Source organism: Miscanthus floridulus, chromosome 17, assembly GCF_019320115.1.
Source record: "Miscanthus floridulus cultivar M001 chromosome 17, ASM1932011v1, whole genome shotgun sequence".
Lineage (NCBI taxonomy): Eukaryota > Viridiplantae > Streptophyta > Magnoliopsida > Poales > Poaceae > Miscanthus > Miscanthus floridulus.
The window spans coordinates 20,531,135-20,558,438 of NC_089596.1; the positions used below are offsets into that span (position 1 = coordinate 20,531,135).

Sequence of the window (27,304 nt, forward strand, 5' to 3'; positions counted from 1 at the left end):
GGAGCAGATGGAACTTCTGCTCAAGAGTATTCAACCACTCATCAGCTTGTAGAGGCTCCTCAGCCTCCTTGAAGATTGGGGGTTTCGTGTCAAGGAAATCCTTGAAATCACTGTATTGATTTGGATCCGGTCCTTGGCGTGGACCACGGCCATCACGATTCGCAATCGTACGGAGGGCCTCGGCCATAGTGCGCTGTCCTTCCGCAAGCATTGCTATTAGTTCCGTTGGTGTGGGTGGTGGTGGCGGAAGGTCATCATCATCACTCGCACCGGTGGAACGAGTACGAGGCATCTGCACAATGCGCAACCAGTAATTATTGATGATGTCAGCACATTGGAGAGGAACAATATAATCATGCCAAACTGTATTTACTGATGAGAATGAAAACTTCATACAATAACAGAGGCAATAATTCATTCTCCAATCACCACATCATCAAGTAGATTACTAGCGCCATACGCAGTGTATTCCAACATGACAAGTTTTAAACTTCACCATTACGATATGCATCCCGAAGGGAGTGAATTAAAGTACATTACAAGTATGACTGCAAAAGCTTAACTAGTGAGACTTGCTAACGAACTACTCGTCGAAGTGATCACTGTCCACATCGGAGACACCTAGGACTTCTTCTGGGTATTCCTCTTCTTCTAACTCTAAAGAAGCATCTCTGTGATGGGTCACACGATCCAATTCTTGTGCAGCCTCATCGCTCTCAATAGTGAGGTTCATCAGCTGGTTATGAAGCTCGTCTCTCTCGCGTGTGGTTTGACCCCACTGTTGCAGACGATAATTTGCAATACCGCGAATCTCCTCAACTTCATGCTGAGAGATTGCACTTTATACTTGGGATAAGCAATTATAAGGGAGGGAGTAATGCAATATGAATGTCATGAGTGAATATGATGCATGCTCGTTCCGTACGTCCTCACAAACCTAAGAAAATTTAAGCTTTAGCGGAATATATGGTGGCATACATACGTTCTCTCAATTAGCGGTAACTAGTCGATCTACACGGTGCGTTGTTAGCGTACCTGCAGAAAAACTTCATTGCAGCCCAACCCAACAAGATATAATGCTAATTACACAAGTAGTACCAAGATACTCTCCATATATACATCCCCCGATATATATACTTCGGTATCCAAACTACCCGACAAATGTACCCACAATTAAGTACCTTCATATATACATGTATGCAACATGTAAATACTCCAGTAACCACAACTAGCTCTCCCCTAGACCGACGGTTGGACGGTCATGCTCTCGCAACTCACACTTACCTTAGCGTAGAGACAATTGATCCATACATTACCATTCTAACGAATGGCACCCATGCAATATCACGCCGCATGGACGACGAAATAGAAACAATCAATTTCCCCCAAGTTAGTAATTATATATAAGCCACCTAGAAGTTCTTAAGTGGGCTATAAGGGATGTGATCACCAGTATACCATAAAAATTTTGATTTTTGTACACTTATATATAACTATAAGTTTGAAAACCATTTTAACAACAAAAGCTTTTGTTTTAAATAGCCGTAAGACATGTTTAATGTTGAATCTAGCTCTGATACCAGCTATCACAGAACCGACCAATTTATAAGAGCACAAGTACAAAAACAATCGCCGAAACGATTAAATTCTCGAACTTGAGCCCATATAAACCCGGTAGTCAACCGAAATCTCGAAGGATTTCAAACCAACTTGCATACAACCAAGATCACAGTAATTCAACATAACATATCGTACGTTACAACATTTTGCAGACGTTCGCAATTAGATTATATCATCACAGAGTCATCGTTATTACAAAACAAGTCTTATAAACATGCGGAAGCAAATAGTTTAACTCACACACCGAGTTCAAATACACATACTGGCTTGCTGATCACGGCCCGCAAAAGCATTCAGATAAGAGAACAGAGATCATGCCCATGATCTAGTCTTCGTCACCCGCCGGGTGGAGACAATACTTACAGAATCCCTGATATAGAAGGTCATCTACAACAAGAGGGAATAAACCCTGAGTACGAGAATATACTCAGCTAGACTTACCCATCGAAAACCAAACAAATGACACCAAGGATTATGCATAGCTTCATGTAGTGGAGCTGGCTGACACTTTCTTTTTGCAGAAAAGCATAAGGAGTATGATCAACTCTTGTCCTGACTAGCAATGACTTTTTAGCCATTAACCTGTCAACTACATTAGCACCTATACTAAGCAATCATTTTATTAGGGTGCAGACATTAATAACCATATCAGGTATTCATTATGGCAACCTTATCATCATCATCCATTTAACCGTATCGTTAAATTAATTAAATCTACGTTGCCGCTGCTCAGTCAAGTTCTCACTATCCGGGAGAGACGGTGATTCGAATCGTTTCCTATCCAGCTGGAGGGGTATTCCTAAACACAAACCCTGCTTCCCCCGTCAGGGTCGCAACAAGTCACCTTTGGTACAATTCAGGAGTCGCGGGTCCGAACAGATCGGCATTCTCAGAGAACCACTCTGCCAAGGTTGTTCGGGACTCTAACCCGCCTTGGACTTATGCCAATGGCTCTCCGCACATCCTTACTACCTCCAGAGTGCCGCCACTGCTCACGTTCCTGGCCTAAATCGAGCTACTAGGTTTCGCGGTCAGAACGACTTATCCGGCCAGCTAAGTGTTAGGCTGCGTTCAACATGACATGAGGACGTACAGCGTATCGGTCCTTAAACGACACAGACAGAGTCACTATGTTCAAACCTACACAAGACCCCGCCCGGTCTTAATTCATTATTCACATGATTCTTTTCCACGATAGCAAATATAGCCAACCGTGATCCACCTCATCCTAAAGCTCGCAGGTGACAGGAAATCACCTGACTTCTACCGCACTAAGCATGGCTAAGCATTTAACCCGTTCCTGAACTTAAATAGGATTCCAGTGCGATATCTAGACAAGGAAGGATATATAATGCAGCAATTGGTTCCAACCAATTCCTATACTTAATGCATCCTCAACAATAAAAGATACTCAATGTATTTGTAAAAACATGGGAGGCTTAATATGCTCCGGGGCTTGCCTTTCAGGAACGAGGAAGGCTGGTGGTCAGGGCACTCGGGCAATTCCTCCGTGGCGACCGCTTCGTCGGTTTCCTACACCTCGGGTTCCTCCTCCTGGTTGGCTCCCTCGAACTCCAGCAACGTCACTCCCTCCGGCACACCTATTGCATGAATACGCAAGATAAATATCATGGATGCACATGAACGAATGTCAGGGATGCTCGGGGAATGCACATGTTCGCTGTAGTTTGCATATTCCAACTTAAGCCCTATTCAAATTACTTTACTTACCAAGTTTATACAACCTAATGTATAATTGCTCATCTTCAGTTAATGACCTAGCACCTGCACCTAAGCATATTCTCAAGTTAGGCTAACCCCTAACAATCAACGGAAACATTGCATCGAGCATACACTCAAGCATTTGTATATCAGCAAAATGAAGACTATGTAGCGGTACAGTAAACTAGCCATAACTAGAGATTTACAAATTCAATTGACATGCAACAAGACAATTTGGAAGGCTTATGAAATTGTATACAATTCATTTTCAGACCTCCAAGCATGATTCAACACTTTACCAAGTCGAATTCATAAATCAACAGAACTCTATCCTCACAAGGCAGAGAATAAGCAAAAACTGGAACCTAACTTTAAACAGCTGTAGTTTCTAAACTACTATGCCAAATGCCCTCAAATTTTGACAGGAGCTAGATACATAAATTATCTACAACTCTTGTATTCATTACAATCACAGAAAACCAAAATATCCTGGGGAGCTTTCTAAAGTCCCCAGATTTGTCCAGAGGGACATATTGCAAACGAAATAATTAGTAACTCATGATGTAAACATATAATTGGACAAAACTAAATCTACTCACATGTCACACATATCACAAGAACACCAGAAAGTAGGGTGTTCATTCCCAAAACATTTCCTCTAATACCTTTCTTAATTTATTTAATTAATTAGAGGAAATAGTAAACATATATGAAAGCTACACCATTAAATCTACAAAAATGACAGTAGACACTACATGCCCTAAGTAGACTACCATAAAAATTCCACACCATTTTAGTAAGTACAACAGCCTACACAAAAATGGTAAGGCAGAATGGCTCAAAATGGCATAATTAGGAAACCTTAGTGAAAAGTGTCAAGCAACAGATTTCATATTTTTCATAGCATCTATAAGGTACTAAGATACTACCTACCAAGTTTCATGGCCATAGGATTCATAGATAATTTACAAAAATTCACACAAGTATCTACTAAGGATAAAAGGAAAATCTATAACTCAAAAACTACACATGCAATGTCTCTCAAATTTTAACCAGAGCTTCTACTAAGCAATACTAGCTTACCCACAAAATTTCACAATTTTTGGATCAAGGAAACTCAAGATATGATTTAAACAAGTTTGCATGCATTCAAAAACACTTTTCAAGTTCCTATTTAATTCATCCAAAATTTCTACATAAAGTGCTCAAGACATATTTTTCTTAAATACTAGACTTCACTATGAGTCCAACAAAATTTGAATCATATCATTTGGATCTATACTTTAGGAATTACAAAATTCACAAACAGCATTCAAAATTTGCATAAATGAGCTATCCTAAAAAAAACAAGCAGTCATTGACGAGTGGGACCCGGCTGTCAGCCGGACCCACCGGTCAGCGACAGCGAAGCAGGGGACACGGCTGTGACGGCGCGGAAGACAGCGTAGCTCACCAGCGGCGGCTCTACGGGCGACGCGGAGGGTACCTCCGTGCTCGCCATGACCTTCTGCGTCCAATGACCTACTAACCCTAAGCTCTAGCGGACTCTAGGTACCCCGGCCTCGGAGCGCGGCGGCTCAGCCATGGCGCACGGCGGCGCGCGGTGAAGTCCGGCCATGTAGGGCACGGCCAAGCACGGTATGAGCTTCTAGGACTCGCGGGGAAGCTAAGGGGAGGAAGAAAAGAGGATGAGAGGGCTCCAGTGGCGGTCGACCACGACAAGCACAACTCCGGCGAGGTTGCGTTCATGGTGGTGGCGGCGGATTAGCCAAATGCGACCAGTACCTTAGGTTCTCCGGCACAACAGCAAGGTGTACAAGCTAGAGGAAGCTACGGCGGAGCTGTTGGCGGGAGCTGGCTAGCTATGGTGCCACGGCGAGCAGGCGTGAGCACGGCGGAGCAAAGGCGGAGCTGCTGCGGTGCTTCGGGCGAGCAGAGGAAGCAATGGAGGAGGCAGAGCGCGTGTAGGCGAGTGGAGAGGCAGCAGGGCGTCGTCCATTTCAAGCTGGCCAGCGCGTGGCGTGGTCAGGCCAAGTCGAGCGCGTGGCGGCCACGCGGTGGCAACCTCCTGGCCATGGTCGGCCATGATCGGTTTGGTCAAAATGGCCATCAGGCCTGATGAAGCCGACTGACAGCGCCATTTGGAGCCGATGGATTTCTGAATCCTTTGATCATTAGCGCAAACTACCTAAGCAAAAGTTGAAGCCCTATGTTCCAGCTACAAAACTCATTTAGAGACCAAAGTCTAATTCGCAAAGGATGGAGAGTAAAATCATGCCAAAGTTGGCTCAAACAAACTAGAAATGTATTTAGGACTTAGAAAAATTTTCAAGTGTTGAGTCCACCTTCAATGCTGACTTGTGGGTCCTTTTGGAGCATGTTGTGCACTTTTTCATGACTTGGCTTATAAACAAAGTTTGTTCCTTATTAAATTTGCTACAACTTTGCTTTAGGTTGCTCAGCCATGCAAACATCCTAAGCTACACTTTTTAAATAGTCAAACACAGGAGCTCTAGGGGTCCAAATTGGTCAACCATAACTTGGAAACCTAATTAGGCAAAATGATCAACATGAACAATGTTCCAAATGACATCCTAAGTATAACTAAGGTTCTTAGGAGAATAATTGGCCACACCATACATTGGTCACACAAGAATTAGGCATCATAGGCATTGAAACATGGAAGAACAAGTGAAGTGTTACCTTTGTTTCAAGGCCATGTTTCATATGTTTCATGAGTGTGTTGCATAGAACTAACTAACCTTGTTTCACTAAGGGAGTGGCACATGTTGCAATGTTTCAAAATCATGTTTCATGTGATATAAGTTCACGAATGGATGCATGATGCTCATGTTCATGAAATGCAGTGCAAACGTGGAAGCTAAACACCTGGGGTGTTACACGACTGGCAGCGGTACAGTGGTGAAGTTTGCCATTTCCCCTTCCCCTTTTCTCTTTGATTGGATTTTTTTCTTCTTTTCTTCTCGAATCTATCCTATTTCTACCTTTTCTTTTCGGATCTATCCAATTTTAGGGTTGGGGATGGGGATCGAAGTTAGGGTTAGGGTTTCGGGTTCATTGTTAGGGTTTCACTATTTTTCTTTTCCCGAATTGATTGCGGGTTTTAGGGTTTGGTTTAGACGTGAAACCGAGCCCTCCTTCTTACTCCTTTCTTTTACCCAGTTAGGGTTAGGGTTCGGCTTTCTTCCGAGACCCCTTCTTTTCTCAGATCCGAACGGATCTTCTCTGTTTCTTATCGTACACCCGTTCTAGATCTAAAACCCCTAGAAAACGTGGCTCTGGTACCAATGTTATAACTGTTGAATCACTAGGATCATAGATCTAGCCGGGTGCAGTGGTTCTATTCGAGATATGATAGACGTTGTATATCCTAATGCTTGTAAAACTAGAGAGACAAAGAGGGAAGGGGAAGGTGTTGAACCTGACACCGCAGAGGGGGAGGGTTCAGCGGACGCCATTAGGTTCGTTGGTGTAGTCTGCGCACGGGCAGTGACGGTTGGTGAAGAGGGCGATGAAGACGTCGTCGTCGATGGAGCGGGCGGCGCGGCTGGTGGCTTCCCGTCTCTGGCTGCGCCCCTCTCTAATCGGATTAAGGTTTAGGTGTCGGTGGGGAGCTCGGCTCAGGTCAACCTCGTGATAAGAGCCGCCGGCCCCACCTCTTTTTATAGCGCAGGGTGATAGGGGCCCTCCAGCCATGGTGGGCTGGACGCCCCCGATCAGGGCGCGAATCAAAGGCCCAACTGGACCGTTGGGTCCAGTTAGGTTAGAGATCAATCTAACAAGAAAGAGTGAAACTATAGCTTACAATGGTGACAACAACATTTTTTTATCTATGTTACATAGTCACTGTCACATCACTGATTATTTAACATGATCAAATATAAATTTGGAAGGTTGTTTCAGAAAATAATAAGGTGGACCAACCTGGCAACAGAGAAGAAAATGGCACCTCTTCCACAATCACATGCCTTTCTGTAGTTATCAAGAGCCAATGTTGTCTCAACGACATCTGGTGTTTCGATGAACACTAATTTATGTTGCATGATGTCCTGCAAAACAGAAAGACCAGGTTTCCGTTATTGGAGCTAATGCATATATATCTTATCTGGGCTATAGAAAATTTACAGGTATTTCATTTTCATAACACAAATGACTAGCATATCTTTGTGAATAACAAAAATTATCACCAATACCTGCCATATCTGTTTAGATAACAAAACAGCAGATATGATAGTGTAATTCTTCGTCCAAAGACTAGATAGTATCTATCTAGTACCAAAGGTAAGACTTAACACTTAAGCAACCTATCCAGTTCCATACGACCATATGCATGTTGATGATGTAATAAATAATTCATCAGTGTCTATATGAGTGCGAGAGTACTGGTACATACTTTTAAGTCTTAATGCAACTTGAGATTCTTGTCAGTATAGATAGTTGGATGGAAAATCCAGAACATGCAATGAAAATATAGCATTAGATGCTTAGACGCCATTTCATATACTTACTATAAACCAATGGTGTTCCAGAGGACCTGCCCCGCTATCTAACAGATATGGACGATTTATGACTTGGCTGAGTTGCATAGGTGTTACGTGAATACGTGATTGGACCAATTCCTCGTTGCCATAGTCTATATTTTATCTGAATTGTAGGGTTTATATGAGAGAAAAATATACAAGTGAAAAGAAATAGCCTGCAGAATTCCCATTTCGTGCCAGCTGTTGACAATGCCATCCATATAGGAATAACTGACAAAAAAGCAAACTAAGCCATCTGGAAAAGCAGAAGCCATTTCCAGCAAGAGGCGGCCATAATTCCTCACAACACCAGGATCACTACGCATATCGAACTTCGTACTCACAGGTAGCTGCTCACTGAAAATGATGGAATGATTGAAGTTTACACAAAAGTGTACAATGCTACCAGTAATACGAAATGTTGGAAACAACTAAAGCTGTCACAAAAGCTTAACATAATTGTCATATGATCCTCAGGAATAAAAAGGTATCATATGTTTGTATCAAATGTTGTGTTTGTAGTTCGGCTGAAACCATCCAACATTTGTTCTTTGATTGCTACTTTGCACGCTTTGTTTGGAATACTGTGCATATCACATATGAAATTCAACTTCCTACTAGTTTCGCCAATATGTTTGGTTCCTGGCTACATGGTTTAAGTCTAAAACTTAGAAACCAGATTTTGCTGGGAGCTGCTGCATTGTGTTGGTCGATTTGGTTGAATAGAAATGATATGGTATTTAACAAAGCTAAACCTAATACATTGATGCAGGTAATTTTCAGGACGACGTATTGGATACGACAGTGGTCCATGCTGCATAAGGAAGAGGAGAGACCTCTGTTCTTTGAGGGATGCAGAAGATAGGAGACGTTGATCATGGCTGTTTTCGTGAAGTTCAGCTGGAACTTCACGAATCGTATTGAAGCCTAGTGTTTTGCTTTGTTCGCTGCGCCCACTAGTTGGGCTTAACTTTATTTTTTTTCCTTGGACTTGTAAGCCTCATGGCTTTGGTGTTTTTCTGTGACGTATCATCCATAGATGGTAGAGGCTGGAACTTTGTTCCATTATGAAAAAAAAAATTTGTTCGCTTCAGCTTCAGTGGTTAGTCAGCCTGTTCGCTTGCTCGTAAACGATCGTAAATTTCCAGCCGGGAACAGTGTTTTTCTCTCACACCAAACCAGCCAGCAGTAAATAATCCACGATACGATACGGCCTCCCGAACAAGCTGAGTATTCCTTCTAATTTCAGGTGATGCTCGGTATTGCTGCCGCACAACTCTTCTTCTGAATATGAAGGTAAATTCTCTCGATCCTACTGTAATCCTTTACCGTCCTGCGGTTACATGCGTTTGTGTTCAGCTAAAAAAAATTCATATAGCTTACTTGAAGGACACTCTGCAGCAAGTGAGCACACGTTCATCATATAGATCACATGGCAACGCTCTGTAGCACGGATACGTGAAGAAGGTGCTGTATCGTGTATCGGATAAGTATCCAATACGGATACACCGTCGATACGGCTTCGATGCGTATCCTTCGAGTATCGGATTTTTATTTAATTTTGGGAATATTTAGTACGTGTCCACTCGTCCAGATATGTATCAGACCTGTGGGATACGGCCCACCCCAACAAGAAGCCAACTATTCTTTTGATTCATATAAAGTTAAAACAAAATAGAAAAGCTAAACTATTTAAATTTAGAAGTTAATACAAGAAAAAATGTTAATACTAAATAGGATATGAATATAAGGTGCATAATAAATAGTTTTGAAGAACAAACTTGGCATACCTCACAACACATAATCAGTTAAATTAATAGTAGAATTGATACATATTTTTTTATATAAGTTGAGGTAAATGACAATACGAGCTAGAATTAAATATTGCAAGGTTATAAAAAGGGCATAGGCACCTAGAACACTATTCTGACCAAATATACACAAGAAGACCAAATACATGTTTGAATTTTTTTTTAATAATTTGATCGATATTTGTAACATCAATCATTCGAGCGTGAAGACCATATCAAGAAGTCATCTCGAAGACCCCGTGAAAATAGCTCGTGCCTAAAGATAACATAAAAGGAATATACAAGGGAAATAATAGATGTGCCAGGATAGCTAGGACAATTACTAAAGAGCGCAGAGCATTGTCCACGTGTCCGAGCAACGGTGAAGCTAAATAATTCAAGATGCTCCAAAACGCTCGTTGAGCGGCTATAAAAGGAAAGCCAGACGCATGCATTTGGCATGATGACGAGGAGGAGAACGATTGAGTACTGAGAATCAAAACGAGCTGGGCCATCCTCCACGTGGCACTTTGTATAAAAATAGCAATGAACTAAAAGAAAACAATGATTTTCAAAGGAAAACTACTTACATTCCTTTCGAGAAACCCAAGCACTGAGCATAAATCTGGAGACATCGCCTTACAAGCATGAGGTGTTCACAAGCAACTCCTTTATTCTATACTATACTAGACTGAAGGTGTGGAAAGTGGAGCTAGGAGGTTGTCCTCATGGTCGTACATGCGCCTATCTTTTTGAATTGTTATTTGTCTTCACTGCTGTCTAGACACCTGGACGATGCTAATAATTGTACTAGGCTCTTGGCTATAGTTGCACATCCATTATTGCCCTCGCATATTCCTTTTGCATTGTCTTTTGGTGCGGGTTGCTTTCACATGGCCTTTTGGATGACTCTTAGTATGGTCTTTCATGCTTGAATGTTTTGTATAATTTAAAGACCAAATACATGTTAAAATATTTTTTATATATAATTTGGTTGAATTCTGATTCATGAAAGTGTGTGTATACCGAATGTATGCACCTGCCTTTTCTTTTATATAGCCACTCAAGTTGCCTGGACACACGAACCAAAGGTGCTACGCTCTTCAATAATTGTCTTAGATATAGTGACTTATCCATTATTGCCCTTGCATTTTCCTTTTGCATTGTCTTCCGCTTGGCCTTCTGGACGACTCTTTGGTGTAATCTTTCACGTCCTAAGACCAACACGATGCTTGCATACGAAATTCAACGCTCCTTTTTGCGAAAGAGAGATAAATCAACACCTCTGACTATTTGGAGCTTCATTTCTTGGACGCGAAGATATAAATGCTAATAAAGAATAGGAAAAAAATCTCATTGATATTTGTTTTTTTTTACTATATATATATTACAACTAGGATATATTCCCTCCATTAATTAAGAAGAATGCATCTCACTTTCTCACGACTCAACCAATCTAAAGCTTAACCAAATATATAAAAAAATGCCAAGATATATCATTATATTTCCCTGGACGGAGTGTGTACCGAAGTTCCATGAGAGTGACAACATGATTAAAAAACAGAGTAGATGTACCGGAAAGTGTAAACTAAACTTGACACGTCACGCGTGCCGAGTGATGCCTCTCTCGTCAGTCGTCTCCATGACCATCACACGCAGCTTCCACGAAACTTGTTGCTCGCAGTTGGTGATCACCTCCGATCAAGCATAAAACTTGAGCAGAGTAGGGAGCTGCCCGGTCGCCACGGCGGGAGAAAGAACTAAGGCGATCGGGACGAAGCCCCGGCAGGAAGGAAGCAAAAAAGCCATATGGCGGGCAGCGTCGTGAAGGTGTACGGCCCGGCGGCGTCGCCGTTCGTGGCGACGGTGCTGGTGTGCCTGGAGGAGGCCGGCGCCGCGTACGAGCTCGTCCCCGTCGACATGGCGGCGCGCGAGCACAAGGCGCCGCACCACCTCGCCCGTAACGTACGTACGCCGAAACGGAATCATCTCTCTCACTCATCATCGCCTGTCAAATTTATCTGTTCATCATCCTCTCTAACAAATCATCGATCTCTCTACAGCCGTTCGGCAAGATCCCTGCCTTCCAGGACGGAGAACTCACGCTATTTGGTACTCCCTCCTCCGTCCACGAGAAATGCAGTTCTACATTTAAACCAATTCAATTTTTAAATTTTTTGAATAAATTTATGTAAAATAGTACTGTGTCTACATCTAAACCAAGAACTATTTTGTTTTCGCTAGAATCACGTGCGATTTCAAGGCACGTGCTCCGAAAGCACTACAAGAGCGCCGGCGGCGGCGACCTGCTGAGGGAAGGCGACCCCGAGGGGGCCGCCATGGTGGACGTCTGGCTGGAGGTGGAGGCGCACCAGTACGAGCCAGCCATCGCGGAGATCGTGCGGCACTGCGTGATCCTGCCGATGATCGGTGCCGGCGGCGCGCGCGACCAGCGCGTGGTCGACGAGAGCGCCGGGAAGCTGCGGGCGGTGCTGGCGGCGTACGAGGCGCGGCTGCGCGAGCACGCGTACCTGGCCGGGGGCGGGGACGCCGGCGTCAGCCTCGCCGACCTCGCGCACTTCGGGTTCACGCACTACCTCATGGCCACGGACTACGCCGCGCTCGTGGAGGAGCGCCCCGCCGTCGCGGCGTGGTGGCGGAGGATCGCCGCCAGGCCGGCGGCCAGGAAGGTCGCCGCGCTCATGTCGTGGCCACCGCCCGCTTAATTGAGCCCGTGACTGACCGACAAGTGGGCCCATGTTTTAGAGACACAAATCATTGTAAACCGGACACTTGTTCGGTCTCTCCCTGTTTCATGCAAACTCCTCGCCGTCTCATTTCTTCTCCGTGCAAATTCATCCATTTCTCTCTTAATCTCAATACAAGATTGCAACTTTGACAAGAAAACAAACAAATCGAAGCAACTCAGAGAATATAAGGATGAAGAAGGCACCATTCTCTCCTCTGGCCGTCGTCGCCACTCGCCATGACCGTGCTGGCCGTGGCGTGGGCGTCCACCGGCCTGCGCGCAACGGAGGCGACGATCGAGAGCACGTGCGCGGCGGCCGCGGCGCGGGACCGGCACGTGGACGCGCTGTTCTGCGCGCAGCAGTTTCTGGCGTACCACGGAGCGGTGAAGTCGGACCTGTGGGGGTGGCGAGGACGGCGGCGCTGATCGGCGTCAGCCTGGGCGACGACGCCGTGTACGACGTCCACGAGGGCACGATCCCGGACCCGCCGGCCGGCGGCGCCAGGGGGAAGGCGGACATGGGCGCATGCGCGCAGGCCTACGACGCCGTGGGCATGGCCTTCGCCGAGGCCGCCGACGAGCTCGGCGTGCGGCTGTTCGAGCGCGCCCAGGAGAGGTTCGACCGCGTGGCGCCGCTCGTGCGCCGGTGTGACGCCGCGCTCGCGGTGGCCGGTGCCAGGACGCCGCCCGTGCTAGCGAGGTATGGTGCCGACTGCCAGCAGATGGCCGTCATCGGTGCCGCCATCACCAACCTCATCAAGTGATCCAACACCTCCCGTGTCCGTGGCTCTGTACCTTCGTGGTAGCTGCTAGTTTTGCTTCTCTTGACTAGTTAGAACTTAGAAGTCGATTATTACCGCATTGCTCTTTTGGAACCTGAATAAAGAAAGGGTGCATGCCCATCGATTTTCACCCACAAATATTTGTCCATGTACCATGTCGATTGAGCTTGTTTGGCTGCTTGCAGAAACAATTGCAGCTTGCTGTTTGTACAGTGATTTTGTGAGAGACATGCCAGCTGCTGTTGCTGCAAAAAACAGCTACGGCAACTTATGCAGAAAAACAGAAGACAGAAACATATGGGTGCATATATATACCATAATATCATTGCACCAATGCAATGGAATTTCAATCAAAATGCAATTTTTTTTTCTCTTTGTTCGTTCGGCAAGTCTCTTGCCAACTTTTTGCAAGGGACATTTACAATTTTGTGGATCATCACCGCCCCATATCCTTTTTCTTTCGGAAATTGTGTGGTGCGGGCATCCGACCGTCAGGACGCCGCGCTTCTTGGGCCTGCGTGCTACTAGCCTATCAGGCCTGCTCCTCTCTACCTTCCTTCACGGCTTCTCCGAAAAAACAGCGACATTTCCCAACTCGCACAGCCATCGCGGTGTTTACCATCGCTCGCCTGTTGCTCGCCTTCTCCAGCGCGGTTGTCGCTCACTGCGGCCTTCTCCAGCATGGGGGCGCCTCGCCGTTGCCGCCTTCCACTGCGGGTGCCGTTCGCGTGGGGCACCGCTGCTCACCGGGGGCCGCGCAGCCGCCAGTCCACTACCATCCTCCTTCACGTGACCTAGCGTCGGATCTCGCTATGCACTTGTTCAGTGCTCCGCCCGCCCGTCTGTCAAGTTTTGGTGAAAGCGCATGTTGCAAGCGCATGTTTTGAGTGTTTCAGATATTTCAGAGGTATGTTACAAATGTTTTGTATGGATGTTGCAAAAGTAGATTAGGATGTTGCATATGTTACAATGGTCGTACATGTCTGTTGCAAACTTCTGTTCCCAATGTTTCATCTGTTTGTTCAGACGTATTTTGCAAATGCGTTTATCTGGATGTTGCATATGTTTCACGCGTATGTTGCAAGCATTTTATTTGGATATTGCGTATGTTTTGCAATGGTTTTCAGGTATTTTTGCAAGTGTTTTAGACACATGTCTCAAGTGTTTCACCTGTCTCCAGACATATGTTACAAGTGTTGTATCTGAATGTTTCAAAAGTAGATCGGGTGTTGCACATGTTGCAATGTGACCCACCTGCTGTAGGCCCCTGTTGCTGCTGGGGCGCCGCCGTGGGTCACCGTGCGGGTGCCTAAGGCTAGCAAATGCCTCCGCGGCCCGCATCCGCAGGCGGGGTGAGGCGGGCACGCTCCTGTCCGTTTCGACGTCGTGGGGTTACCGGCGTGCTTCTGTTACGGGGATGGGCAGGGCGCCTTCTGTTACGTGAGGATGGGACTGGAGGGGACACAATGGATGCGCTCGAACGGGAGCAGCGTCTGAAGGCCTCCTGCGGCCGGACATCCGGACGCTAACCCTTCCATTTTTCTTTTGATCACCGGACCTCTAACAACATCAACACACAACGTCATTTTGTACCTACGACGGCAGTGGTGGGGTGTGAGTTGACTTGTCTACGGCGTATGCTGAGGTCCTATTCCAGTTCGTCTTTGTTGGTCGTTTTCGTTTTTATTGGTTTGTTTGCCTCAGTTGTGTAGTTGCTAGACCCTTTGACGTATTCGTGTTTCATTGTATTATTATTCAGTTTGAATTTCTTCTTTTGATATACAGAAATGTGAAATTACACCTGTGTGTTTTGCGAGGAGCCAGCACATAATATCCTGCGGCTCTGCTCGCTGGCTGGCTCAACACCACGCGAGATCCGACGGCTCGCTCGCTCGCTCAACCACCACCCGGCGGCGGTACTCCGACGGCTTTGCCTCCTGCAGTACCTGCGCCGGTGGGTTCAGGCGCCCGGCTCCTCCCTCCCCTCCGGCGACCGCGGTGGATCCTCCTCGACGCGAGGTAGGCCCCCTCCTCCTCCTCCTCCTCCTCCTCCTCCTCCTGGATCTGTGCCTACCAGAGACGAAGACAACGGCGGTGGTAGTTAGGGTTTCGACAAGCCTCTCCCCCAATATTTGTCCTTGTCGTTCTATAGAAAAAAAAATATTTCTCGTGATTTGTGATCTGTGATCTGTGATTTATGATTTGTGCCAAGGAGTAACCCGGGGAGAGGCGGGCCGCGTGCCGGCGGCTGGGTGAGCGGTGGCGGCGGAGCGCTCGCTGGGCAGCGGGGGTGGAGCTGGGTGCAACCGGAGGTACAAGAAGAGGTGGGGTCCGTTGGATCTTCATCGTAAAAAAAATCGTGTGCTAGAACAGAGCGAAACACCCAAAAGCCAGGTAGCATATCGTTTCATTGCGTACATATTTTTTTTACAAGAAAATGAACAGATTGAGCTCATTCTGACACAAGACAGAACACAAGAAGCAACAAGATGCAACAAGATTAACCTCAGATGGTCCATGAAAAGTCATCCCGCTTTAACACACACGTTTGTTGCAGAGCTTCAACATTGCAGATTTGCAGTTCATGTTCGCTAAAGTACAAAATTATCCCGGATTAGGTACCTAGGATGTTGTGTTAGTTAATTAACGAGATAAAGTGCACTGCTTGGATGCATCCACGCACAATCAGAATGCTGCACAGCCATGCAACGAGGTGTGCCGGGCATCAATGGCGCCCGCCGCCGCGCGTTTCATTCTGGTCGGTTATTGAGCGACGACTGCATCACAGAATCAGAAGCCCATGCCGTCCATGAACCCGCCGTCGTACGCCGCGTCCACCTCGGCGTCGGCGATCATGTCGCCGATCATCAACCCGCCGAGCAGGCCGAGGCCGAGACCCGCCGTCGTGCCCATCCCTGCTCCGCCGCCTGATCTCCCCGCTGGCGCGGCGCCGTGGCCCCCGTACCCGTACGGCGCGGCGCCGTAGCCGTACGCGCCGTACCCGTACTGGTGGTGGTGCGGGTACGCGCCGGCGGGGCCGCCGTAGGGAGCATGACCGTACGGCGGGTACTGCCGCGCGCCGCCGCCGCGCGGGGTCGCGACCGGGTACGCGGTGATGGCTGCGTCGGCGCCCTTGCCGTGGTGCCGCTTGGACGACATGGACGACGCCGGCGGGGCCTGCGTGTACCGGTGGTAGGCGTCCGGCACCGGCGCCGGCGCGTCGGAGAGCCTGTAGGAGATGTGGAGCACGCCGCGCTTGCGTCCGCTGACGGGGCGGCGCACCTGGTAGCTGAGGTGCCTCTGCTCGGCGTTAGCGCTGGCGCCGGCGACGCTGCCCTCGGCCGACGCGGCGGCGAGGTCCTGCATGGGCACGACCACCTCGCCGACGTCGCGGTCGCCGAAGGCGCGCTCGGCGCGGAGCAGCACGTGCAGGGCGAGGCCGCGCGGGTCGGCGTCGGGCGGGATGGTGAACCGCAGCGGGGCGTGCCATATCGGGTTCCGTCCCCCCTCGCGGTCCGCGTACGTCCGGTGCGTCGGCAGCCGCGGGTCGCCGCCGGAGATGGACGCCACGGCGTACACGCGCATCTTGCTGAAGAGCGTCACCCGCTTCAGGTCCTTGGCCGAGATCAGCGTCACCTCCAGCACCTGGTACGCCATTGCGTGGCGCCGCCGGCTGCTCGGACTCTTTTCTTGCCTGTTTCTTATGTGTCGGAATGGTGGAGAGTCGCACTCGGAGGATGGAAGGTTGGTAGATGGCGAAATGACGGTTTTGGCCTTCCAGCTTCTAAGCTCAGTTCGTGGCTTTTTTGGAGGGGGCGATTTTGTGCAATGCCAAGGGCACTTGTATTTGGCGTGGGCACGTGGCCATTGGACAAGAATAGCTTCACTTAGGTTGGTTACATTTGTTATTCTTAGGGCTATGGTTATTAGCGGTAAACCGGCAATGGCGGTTCTTTGACAAATGGTCAAAGAGAAAGCATACAATGTGATTACTGGTAATGAATGGGATATACTTGACGGGTTTACCTTGAATTCGGTTTAGAAAAACACATTTTTCTATACCGTGTTTGAGATTTGAGCTCTTCTTACCTTATGCGATATTGTGGAATCGGGTTCGGAAGTCCTACAAGCTTAGAAATGATCTTGGGGGAGGCAGGCCAGCCAGCGCGGAGGAGGCGGGCATAGGGGTCCATCGATTACCTTACACTACAAAGCGAGACGGTCAATGTTCAGAAAGCTCAATCATCCTCCCACAGAAAAAGAGTCATGAAAGTGTATCAAAGCATGTGACAAGTCTTCAAAACCCTCCAATTCTCTGACAATTGATCAAATGGTAGCACATGACTGATAAACATAAAAAGTGACTGACATAATTGATCAAATCACTATCATCCGTTTGAGCGGTATTGGATCATCTTATTTCCACAAATGACCATCAAATTGGAGCATCCCTTTTGTAACCTGTGGAAGTATTTACCCACAATGAGACAAAGAGATCATCTAAAATGACACCTTTAAGAGACAACATGACACCACCTTAGCTTGTCTCTAGAATCGACATTGTTTTCCTCCCAACATGTGTGTGTGACACACCCTTAGCTTGTCCAGAATTGACAGCATTTTTCTCCAACCATGTAGGGGGAAGGGTGGTGTTGTGTGTGCGCGCACGTGCGTGGTGCTGTGTGTGTTGTGTATGCGCGCACGTGACGTGTGCATGCGCGCACGTGACGTGTGCATGCGCGTGTGTGTGTTCGTGAGTGTGTCTGTCAAATAACCATCAAACTGGAGCATCTCTATGTAAGCCATGGAAGTAGTTACCCACAATGAGACGAAGAGATCTTCTAAAATGACACCTAGAACATGACGCCACCTTAACTTGTCTAGAATTAACATCGTTTCCTCCCAACATGTAGGGTGTGTGTGTGATGAGTGTGCGTGATTGCGTGCGGTGCGCACGCGCGCGTGTGCGTGTGTGTGCGTCTGTGTGTGTTATTTTTTATTTTATTTTTCCCTAACATTATTTTTGAATTATTTTATTTTATTGGGAAAATATAGACCCAATAATTAGTTGATATTTGTGGTTGATGGGATCTTTATAGGTTCACATTTTGTTGATATTTCGTTGAAGTTACTTCCATGCATGAAAAATCTATTATTGATGGTTTCCCTTTAAAGAAAAAGCAAAAAAAAAAGTAAAAGTAAATGAATAATTTTCGTGCAAACAACCCACATCTCTCCCTTGAGATGGTTACATTGTCTATGTGGGCCACAATTTAACACAGTGTTTTCTCTTATAGAAATTCAAAACACATCACAATGTTTACACGACGTCGTCAACCAAATCACCTTACCAAGCCGCTCACCGAATCACAGCTACCTAGCCGCCCTCGAATTGTACCTACCTAGTTGTTCATCGTCGTCCACCAAATCGCTCTTACCCACCCACCCACTGAATGTAACCTAGTCGTCCACCAAACCGCTCTTGCCCACCAGCACCCAGTTCATACCTTCGCAACCACCCACCGTATCAATCCCTATGCAACCGCCAACCGACTCGCACCTACCTAGCCGCCCACCATATCAACCCCTAATGCAGCCGCCCACCGACTCGTACCTACCCAGCCGCCCACCGTATTAACCCTTACTATGCTTATAAAACCGGAGGAAGACCCCACCCCACTCTCACTCGGTCCCTGTGGGCGTGTTTGATACCTGGCCCAACGGCCTGGTTGTGCCCGTGGGCTGCAATACGCGTGTTTGATGTCCTTGGCCCAGTCCGTAGCCCGGTCGCACGGACCAAAAGCGCCCCCTCCGCCTAGATCCAGGGAAACTAACCCTACCTCCGTTTCTCCAGGGCGCGGTTGCATGCGGCTCCTCGTGGGCGATTTTGGGGAGATTTCAAGCGGCGGCGGGTGGCTCGCGCGGGCTCACATGGAAACATTGAAACCTCCATGCGCACTCGTGCCTCCGATGAAAGCTGCCGCCTTTATAAGCGGCCCCTCCGACGCTGCACTACCTTCCTTCTTCTCCCTTCATTCTCCACTCAATCCCATGAGAGACCAGCGCTAGTGGTGAGGTGTGGTGTTCGTCGAGGCAGTGGGCTTCCTCTCCGTTCTCCCGCCTTGGATTTTCTATATTTTATCAACCTTGTAATAGAATGGGAAAACGCCTTTTTTCTAAGAATAATAAAAATTACGAACAATGGCCCTCCTTGCTCCTATCCCCCAAGTCACCCTCCTCTGGAGCCCAAACCCAAACCCAAGCCCAGACCGATCGATCCTGCATCCAAATCTAGGTGCAGTGCGGTGCGTGCGTGTGCGTGCGCGACTGTGCGTGTTTGCGTGTGCGTGTATGTGTGTGTTATTTTTTATTTTATGTTTCCCTAACATTGTTTAAAAATTATTTTTATTTTATGGAAAAAAGTATAGACCCAATAATTAGTTGATATTTGTGGTTGATGGAATTTTTGTAGGTGTTCACATTTTGTTGATGTTTCGTAGAAGTTACTTCCATGTATGAAATTTATGATTGATGGTTTTCATTTAAAGAAAAAACATGAAAAGTATAAGTAAATGAATAATTTTATGCAAACAACCCAAATCTTTCTCTTGAGATGGCTAAGTTGTCTACATGGGCCACAATTTAACACATGCTTTCTCTTATACAAATTTAAAACATATCACATGTTCACACAACGTCGTCTACCAATCCGTTCTTACCTAGACGCTCACCGAATCACATCTACCTAGCCGATCGGCCTTGAATTGTACCTACCTAGTTGTTCACCGTCGTCCACCAAATCGCTCTTACCCAGTCACCCACCGAATGTCACCTAGCCGTCAACCAAACCGCTCTTGCCCACCAGCACCCAGTTCATACCTACGTAGCCGCCCACTGTATCGAAACCTATGCAGCCGCCAACCGACTCGCACCTACCTTGACGCCCACCGTATCAACCCCTAATGCAGCCGCCCACCGACTTGTACCTATGCATCCGCCTACCGTATTAACAATTATTGTGCTTATGGCCCTGTTTGCTTCTCTTATAATCTGTCCTTTTCAGCTTGTTTTTTCAGCTGGAACAGTATTTTTCTCTCACAACAAATCAGCCGGAATAGTGTTTCGGTTTTTTTTAGCGAAGCGAACGAGGCCTATAAAACGGGAGGAAGACCCCACCCCACTCTCACTCGGTCCCTGTGGGCGTGTTTGATACCTGGCTCGATGGCCTGGCTGCGCCCGTGGGCTGTAATACGCGTGTTTGATTTCCTTGGCCCAGTCCGTAGCCCGATCGCACGGATCAAAAGCGCCCCGTCTGCCTGGTTCTAGGGAAACGAACCCTACCTCCATTTCTCCAGGGCGCGGTTGCGTGCGGCTCCTCGTGGGCGATTTTGGGGAGATTTCAAGCGGCGGCGGGTGGCTCACGCATGCTCACATGGAAACATTGAAACCTCCGTGCGCACTCGTGCCTCCGGTGAAAGCTGCCACCTTTATAAGCGGCCCCTCAGGCGCTGCACTACCTTCCTTCTTCTCCCTTCCTTCTCCACTCAATCCCATGAGAGACCAGCGCTGGTGGTGAGGTGTGGTGTTCGTCGAGGCAGTGGGCTTCCTCTCCGCCCTCCCGCCTCGGATTTTCTTTATTTTATCAACCTTGTAATAGAATGGGAAAATGCCTTTTTTCTAAGAATAATAAAAATTACGAACAATGGCCCTCCTTGCTCCTATCCCCAAGTCACCCTCCTCCGGAGCCCAAACCCAAACCCAAGCCCAGACCGATCGATCCTGCATCCTAATCTAGGTGCAGTGCGGTGCGTGCGTGTGTGTGCGCGTGCGTGTGCATGCGCGACTGCGTGTGTGCGCGCGCGTGCACGTGTGTTTGCGTGTGCATGTATGTGTGTGTTATTTTTTATTTTATGTTTCCCTAACATTATTTCTGAATTATTTTTATTTTATGGAAAAAAAGTTAGACCCAATAATAAGTTGATATTTGTGGTTGATGGAATTTTTGTAGGTGTTCACATTTTGTTGATGTTTCCTAGAAGTTACTTCCATGCATGAAATTTATTATTGATGGTTTTCATTTAAAGAAAAAACATGAAAATATAAGTAAATGAATAATTTTATGCAAACAACCCAAATCTTTCTCTTGAGATGGCTAAGTTGTCTACGTGGGCCACAATTTAACACATGCTTTCTCTTATACAAATTTAAAACATATCACATGTTCACACAACGTTGTCTACCAATCCGTTCTTACCTAGCCGCTCACTGAATCATATCTACCTAGCCGCCCTAAGATCGCACCTACCTAGTTGTTCATCATTGCCCACCAAATAGCTCTTACCAACCGAATCACACCGACCTATTCGTCCCCGAGTCGCACATACCCAGCCGTCCACCCTCGCTGACCAAACTGCTCTTGCCCAGCTGCCCACCGTGTCAACCCTTACTGTGCTTATAAAATGGGAGGAAGACCCCACCCCACCCCACTCTCACTCGGTCTCTGTGGGCGCGTTTGATACCCTGTCCCGACAGCCTGGCTGCACCTGTGGGCTGCAATACGCGTGTTTGATGTCCTTGGCCCAGTCCACAGCCCAGCTCGCGTGGACCAAAAGCGCCCCCTCCGACTGACTTTAGGGAAACGGACCCTACCTCCATTTCTCCAGGGTGCAGTTGCGTGTGGCTCCTCGCGGGCGATTTTGGGGCAATTTCGAGCTGCGGCGGGTGGCTCGTGTGGGCTCGCATGGAAATGTTGAAACCTCCGTGCACACGCGCTCGTGCCTCCGGTGAAAGCTGCCGCCTTTATAAGTGGCCCCTCCGGCGCTACGCTGCCTTCCTTCTTCTCCCTTCCTTTCCCACTCAATCCCATGATAGACCAGCACTGGTGGTGAGGTGTGGTGTCCGTCGAGGCGGCGTCCTTCTCTGACGGGCTTCTTCTCCGTTCCCCTGCCCTGAATTTTCTTTGTTTTACCAACCTTGTAATAGAATAGGAAAACCCCTTTTTTCTAAAAATAATAAAAATTACGAACAATGGCGCTCCTTCCTCCGATCCCCAAGTCACCAGCCTCCGGAGCCCAAACCCGAACCCAAGCCCAAACCGATAGACCCTGCATCCAAATCTAGGTGCGATGCGTGTGTGTGTGTGTGTGCACGTGTGTGACTACACGTGTGTGTGTTGCACGTGTTTGTGTGTGTTATTTTTTATTTTATGTTTCCCTAACATTATATTTGAATTATTTTATTTTATGGAAAAAAGTATAGACCCAATAATTAGTTGATATTTGTGGTTGATGCAATTTTAGTACGTATTCACATTTTGTTGATGTTTCATTGAAGTTACTTCCATGCATGAAATTTATGATTGATGGTTTTCATTTAAAGAAAAAACATGAAAAGTATAAGTAAATGAATAAATTTCTACAAACAACCCAAATCTTTCTCTTGAGATGGCTAAGTTGTCTACATGGGCCACAATTTAAGACATGCTTTCTCTTATGCAAATTTAAAACATGTCACAGTGTTCACACGACGTCGTCTACCAATCCGTTCTTACCTAGCCGCTCACCGAATCACATCTACCTAGCCGATCGGCCACGAATTGTACCTACCTAGTTATTCACCGTCGTCCACCAAATCGCTCTTACCCAGTCACCCACCAAATGTCACCTAGCCATCCACCAAACCGCTCTTGCCCACCAGCACCCAGTTCATACCTACGCAGCCGCCCACTGTATCAAACCCTACGCAGCCGCCAACCGACTCGTACCTACCTTGCCGCCCACCATATCAACCCCTGATGCAGCCGCCCACCGACTTGTACCTACGTAGCCGCCCACCATATTAACAATTACAGTGCTTATAAAACAGGAGGAAGATCCCACCCCACTCTCACTCGGTCCCTGTGGGCGTGTTTGATACCTGGCCCGATGGCCTGGCTACGCTCGTGGGCTGCAATACACGTGTTTGATGTCCTTTGCCTAGTCTGTAGCCCGGTGGCACGGACCAAAAGCGCCCCCTCTGCCTGGTTCTAGGGAAACGAACCCTACCTCCATTTCTCCATGGTGCGGTTGCGTCCGACTCCTCGTGGGCGATTTTGGGGAGATTTCAAGCGGCAACGGGTGGCTCGTGCTGGCTGAAAGGTCCTAATGGCTAGAGGGGGGTGAATAGCCTAATAAAATTTCTACAACAACACTTAACAAAATAGTTAGACAATTTTGAGGCGAAGCAAGTGTTGCGCTAGCCTACTCAAAATGCAAGCCACCTACCATAATTCTAGTTTAGATAGTGTCGATTCACACAAGAGGTATGACACTACCCTATGTTAGTGTGCTCTCAAAGGCTAACTAAAGAGCCACACCAACCAAGCAAGCAAGCTCTCACAACTAGTTACACTAAAGAGCTTGTCAACTAGTTTGTGATAATGTAAATAGAGTGATCAAGATAGTTATACCGCCATGTAGAGGAGTGAACCAATCAATCACAAGGATAAATAACAATGAAGACCAATCGCCTCGGAATCAAAGGATGAACACAATGATTTTTACCGAGGTTCACTTAATTGCCGGCAAGCTCCTCCTCGTTGTGGCGATTCACTCACTTGGAGGTTCACGCGCTAATTGGCTTCACACGCCAAATCCTCAATAGGGTGTCGCACAACCAACACAAGATGAGGATCACACAAGCCACGAGCAATCCACTAGAGTACCTTTTGGCGCTCCACCGGGGAAGGTCAAGAACCCCTCACAATCACCACGATCGGAGCCGGAGATAATCACCACCCTCCGCTCAACGATCCTCGCTGCTCCAAGCCGTCTAGGTGGCGGCAACCACCAAGAGTAACAAGCGAAATCCATAGCGAAACACGAACACCAAGTGCCTCTAGATGCAATCACTCAAGCAATGCACTTGGATCACTCCCAATCTCACTATGATGATGAATCAATGATGGAGATGAGTGGGAGGACTTTGGCTAGGCTCACAAGGTTGCTATGTCAATGAAAATGGCCAAAGATGTGAGCCATAGCCGGCCATGGGGCTTAAATAGAAGCCCCCACGAAATAGAGCCGTTGTACCCCTTCACTGGGCACAATGTGCTCTGACCGGACGCTCCGGTCCATTTGACCGGACGCCATCCCTCAGCGTCTGATCCACTGATGGACGCCATGTGTTACTGGCTTCAAATGCTGTTCGTCAGATGTCAACGGCTACGAGGCTGACCGGACGCTCCGGCAAAACTGACCGGACGCTGGAGCCTCAGCGTTCGGTCGAGTACAGTAAGGGTCAAAAACCAGTTTTCCTCGACCGGACGTGTTCGGTCCACCTCGACCGGACATAGCCTAGCGTTCGGTGGTAAACCCTAGCCACTTACCGCCAGTCAGCATGACCGGACGTAGGCAGTCAGCGTCTGGTGCTTTTGGATCCAGCGTTCGGTCACTTGACCGACGCTGGCATCTCCTCCATTCTTCTTCACCCTTGCTCAAGTGTGCTAACCACCAAGTGTATCACCTTGTGCACATGTGTTAGCATATTTTCACAAACATTTTCAAGGATGTTAGCACTCCACTAGATCCTAAATGCATATGCAATGAGTTAGAGCATCTAGTGGCACTTTGATAACCATATTCCGATACGAGTTTCATCCCTCTTAATAGTACGGCTATCAAACCTAAATGTGATCACACTCTCTAAGTGTCTTGATCACCAAAACAAAATAGCTCCTACACATTATACCTTTGCCTTGAGCTTTTTGTTTTTCTCTTTCTTCTTTTCAAGTTTAAGCCCTTGATCAACGCCATGCCATCACCATTGTCATGTTATGATCTTCATTAGCTTCTCCACTTGAGATGTGCTACCTATCTCATGATCACTTGATAAACTAGGTTAGCGCTTAGGGTTTCATCAATTCACCAAAACCAAACTAGAGCTTTCAATCTCCCCCTTTTTGGTAATTGATGACAACCCTTACACAAAGATATGAATTGAAATTCAATTGAATCCATGTTGCTTGCCCAAGCATTTTTACCATGTGTAAAAGGATATGGACAAGTTTCATGAACCCCAAATGGTAGCAATTGCTCCCCCTACATATGTGCTAAGAGTTTGAATTATAGCTTGCACATATGCTTAGATAGGAAATATAGGAGTCAATGTCTACCAAATGATGCTAAGGTATAAAAGATGGACCTTTGAAGCGTGATACCAATCGGAGTGCACTAATATATCATCCTTAGCACCATGGTTAGCTCAAAATCACTTGGAAACATACTTTAGAAAGATACCACTTGTAAAGGCTTACTTGAAAAATGAAAGTTATCTAGTGATTTCATTTTATCATTCAATCTTACAACTAACATTCATCACACAAGTATGGATGTTTAAATTTAATACTTGTGCCATGCAAGCAAACATATGAAATGCACATTTAAATGCACCATACAAGTTCATGAGCTTGCTCCCCCTACTTGTGTGCTCAAAATGTTAATTGATTCCTTTCCATTGTCATATCTCTCCCCCTATGCCAAGTTCTCCCCCTTTGTTGTCTTTTCACTATCTTAGTACACTAATATCTTCGTTTTTCTCCCCATGTACTAGTATCTTTGTTTCTCTCCCCCTTTGTCATCAATGACCATAAAGGTTCTAAATATAGATAGTATTACTTGTAGGGTCGAGATTATCAATGTCAATCAATGGGGTGAGGATTATTTTCTCAAATTTGGTTTAGTCTAGATTATTTACCAAAGATATTTAACTCGGTTTGATCCAAGGACAAGCTTCTTCACACCTCCAAATAAGGGTTATCTTGTACCATGTTGAGTTAAACACTTATAGCTCATTTTCTAGATTAAACACTAGGTTTACAAGCCCATAAACATGTCATATGCTATCACTAGATCAAATCAAGCATAGAAGCAATAGTGATACCATATAAACATCAAATTCATTTGATTTTCATGAATGAGCTTAATAAAATAGAACCATTTGAAAGGTCCTAATTAGATTGAAAATATGACTAGATGCACTAAACATGTCCTTAGCAAGGATGTGTGTCATGCCAATCAACTTTTACCTTGGATCGCTCGAAGGATAGGCATGTCATATGAGTGGGGGTGCATCAACACATATTTGAGAAATCCAATATGTTCAACTCATTCCTTAGCTTGCAAAACCTTTTCTCATCCAATGGCTTGGTGAATATATCGGCAAGTTGATCTTCGGTGCCTACACTCTCAATGCAAATATCCCCCTTTTGTTGGTGATCTCTTATGAAATGATGGCGGACATCAATGTGCTTTGTTCTTGCATGTTGCACCGGATTGTTGGTCAACTTAATTGCACTCTCATTGTCACATAGCAATGACACTTTCTTGAACTTGATTCCAAAGTCACTCAAAGTGGCCTTCATCCAAAGTATTTGTGCACAACAACTACCGGCGGATATGTATTCGGCTTCGGCGGATGATAATGCAACACTATTTTGCTTCTTTGATGACCATGAAACAAGTGATCTTCCCAACAATTGACATGTGCCCGATGTGCTCTTCCTTTCAACCTTGCATCCCGCATAATCCGAGTCAGAGTAACCAACTAGCTCAAACTTTGCTCCTTTGGGATACCACAAACCAATATTTGGTGTATGCTTCAAGTACCTCAATATTCTCTTTGTAGCCTTCAAATGACTTTCTCTTGGTGAGGCTTGAAATCTTGCACACATGCATACACTAAACATGACATCCGGCCTTGATGCGGTCACATAGAGTAGGCTTCCAATCATAGACTGATACAACTTTTGATCTACTATGTTTCCACTTGCATCACTATCTAAGTTGCCATTTGTTCCCATTGGTGTGCTAATGACTTTGCTATCAATCATGCCAAACTTCTTGATCATGTCCTTGATGTACTTGCTTTGACTCACAAATGTACCATTCTTTAATTGCTTGATTTGAAGACCAAGGAAGTAACTCAATTCTCCAATCATGGACATCTCAAACTCATTAGCCATCATCTTTCCAAACTTATCACAAAATTCTTGATTGGTTGATCCAAATATGATATCATCAACATAGATTTGCAATACAAATAGATCTTTTCCAATCTTCTTGA

The 27,304-nt window shown here is 46.5% G+C and overlaps 2 protein-coding genes and 1 pseudogene across 2 annotated transcripts; 2 read left to right on the top strand and 1 right to left on the bottom strand.

Moving 5' to 3' along the window:
- The first annotated feature begins 11,338 nt into the window (after positions 1–11,338).
- Positions 11,339–12,510, top strand: LOC136518278 (probable glutathione S-transferase GSTF1). The gene is made up of 3 exons (XM_066511915.1): positions 11,339–11,638; positions 11,737–11,785; positions 11,918–12,510. Exons 1-3 carry the CDS (start codon positions 11,483–11,485, stop codon positions 12,397–12,399), a joined length of 687 nt encoding a protein of 228 aa, XP_066368012.1. The 5' UTR covers positions 11,339–11,482; the 3' UTR covers positions 12,400–12,510.
- A 140-nt stretch (positions 12,511–12,650) lies between these two features.
- Positions 12,651–13,380, top strand: LOC136518279 (pectinesterase inhibitor 8-like; annotated as a pseudogene).
- Positions 13,381–15,623: 2,243 nt separating this feature from the next.
- Positions 15,624–17,055, bottom strand: LOC136518924 (protein SRC2-like). Its single transcript, XM_066512610.1, has one exon. The coding sequence runs from the start codon at positions 16,859–16,861 to the stop codon at positions 15,995–15,997; it is 867 nt and encodes a 288-aa protein (XP_066368707.1). The 5' UTR covers positions 16,862–17,055; the 3' UTR covers positions 15,624–15,994.
- Between the last annotated feature and the right edge of the window lie 10,249 nt (positions 17,056–27,304).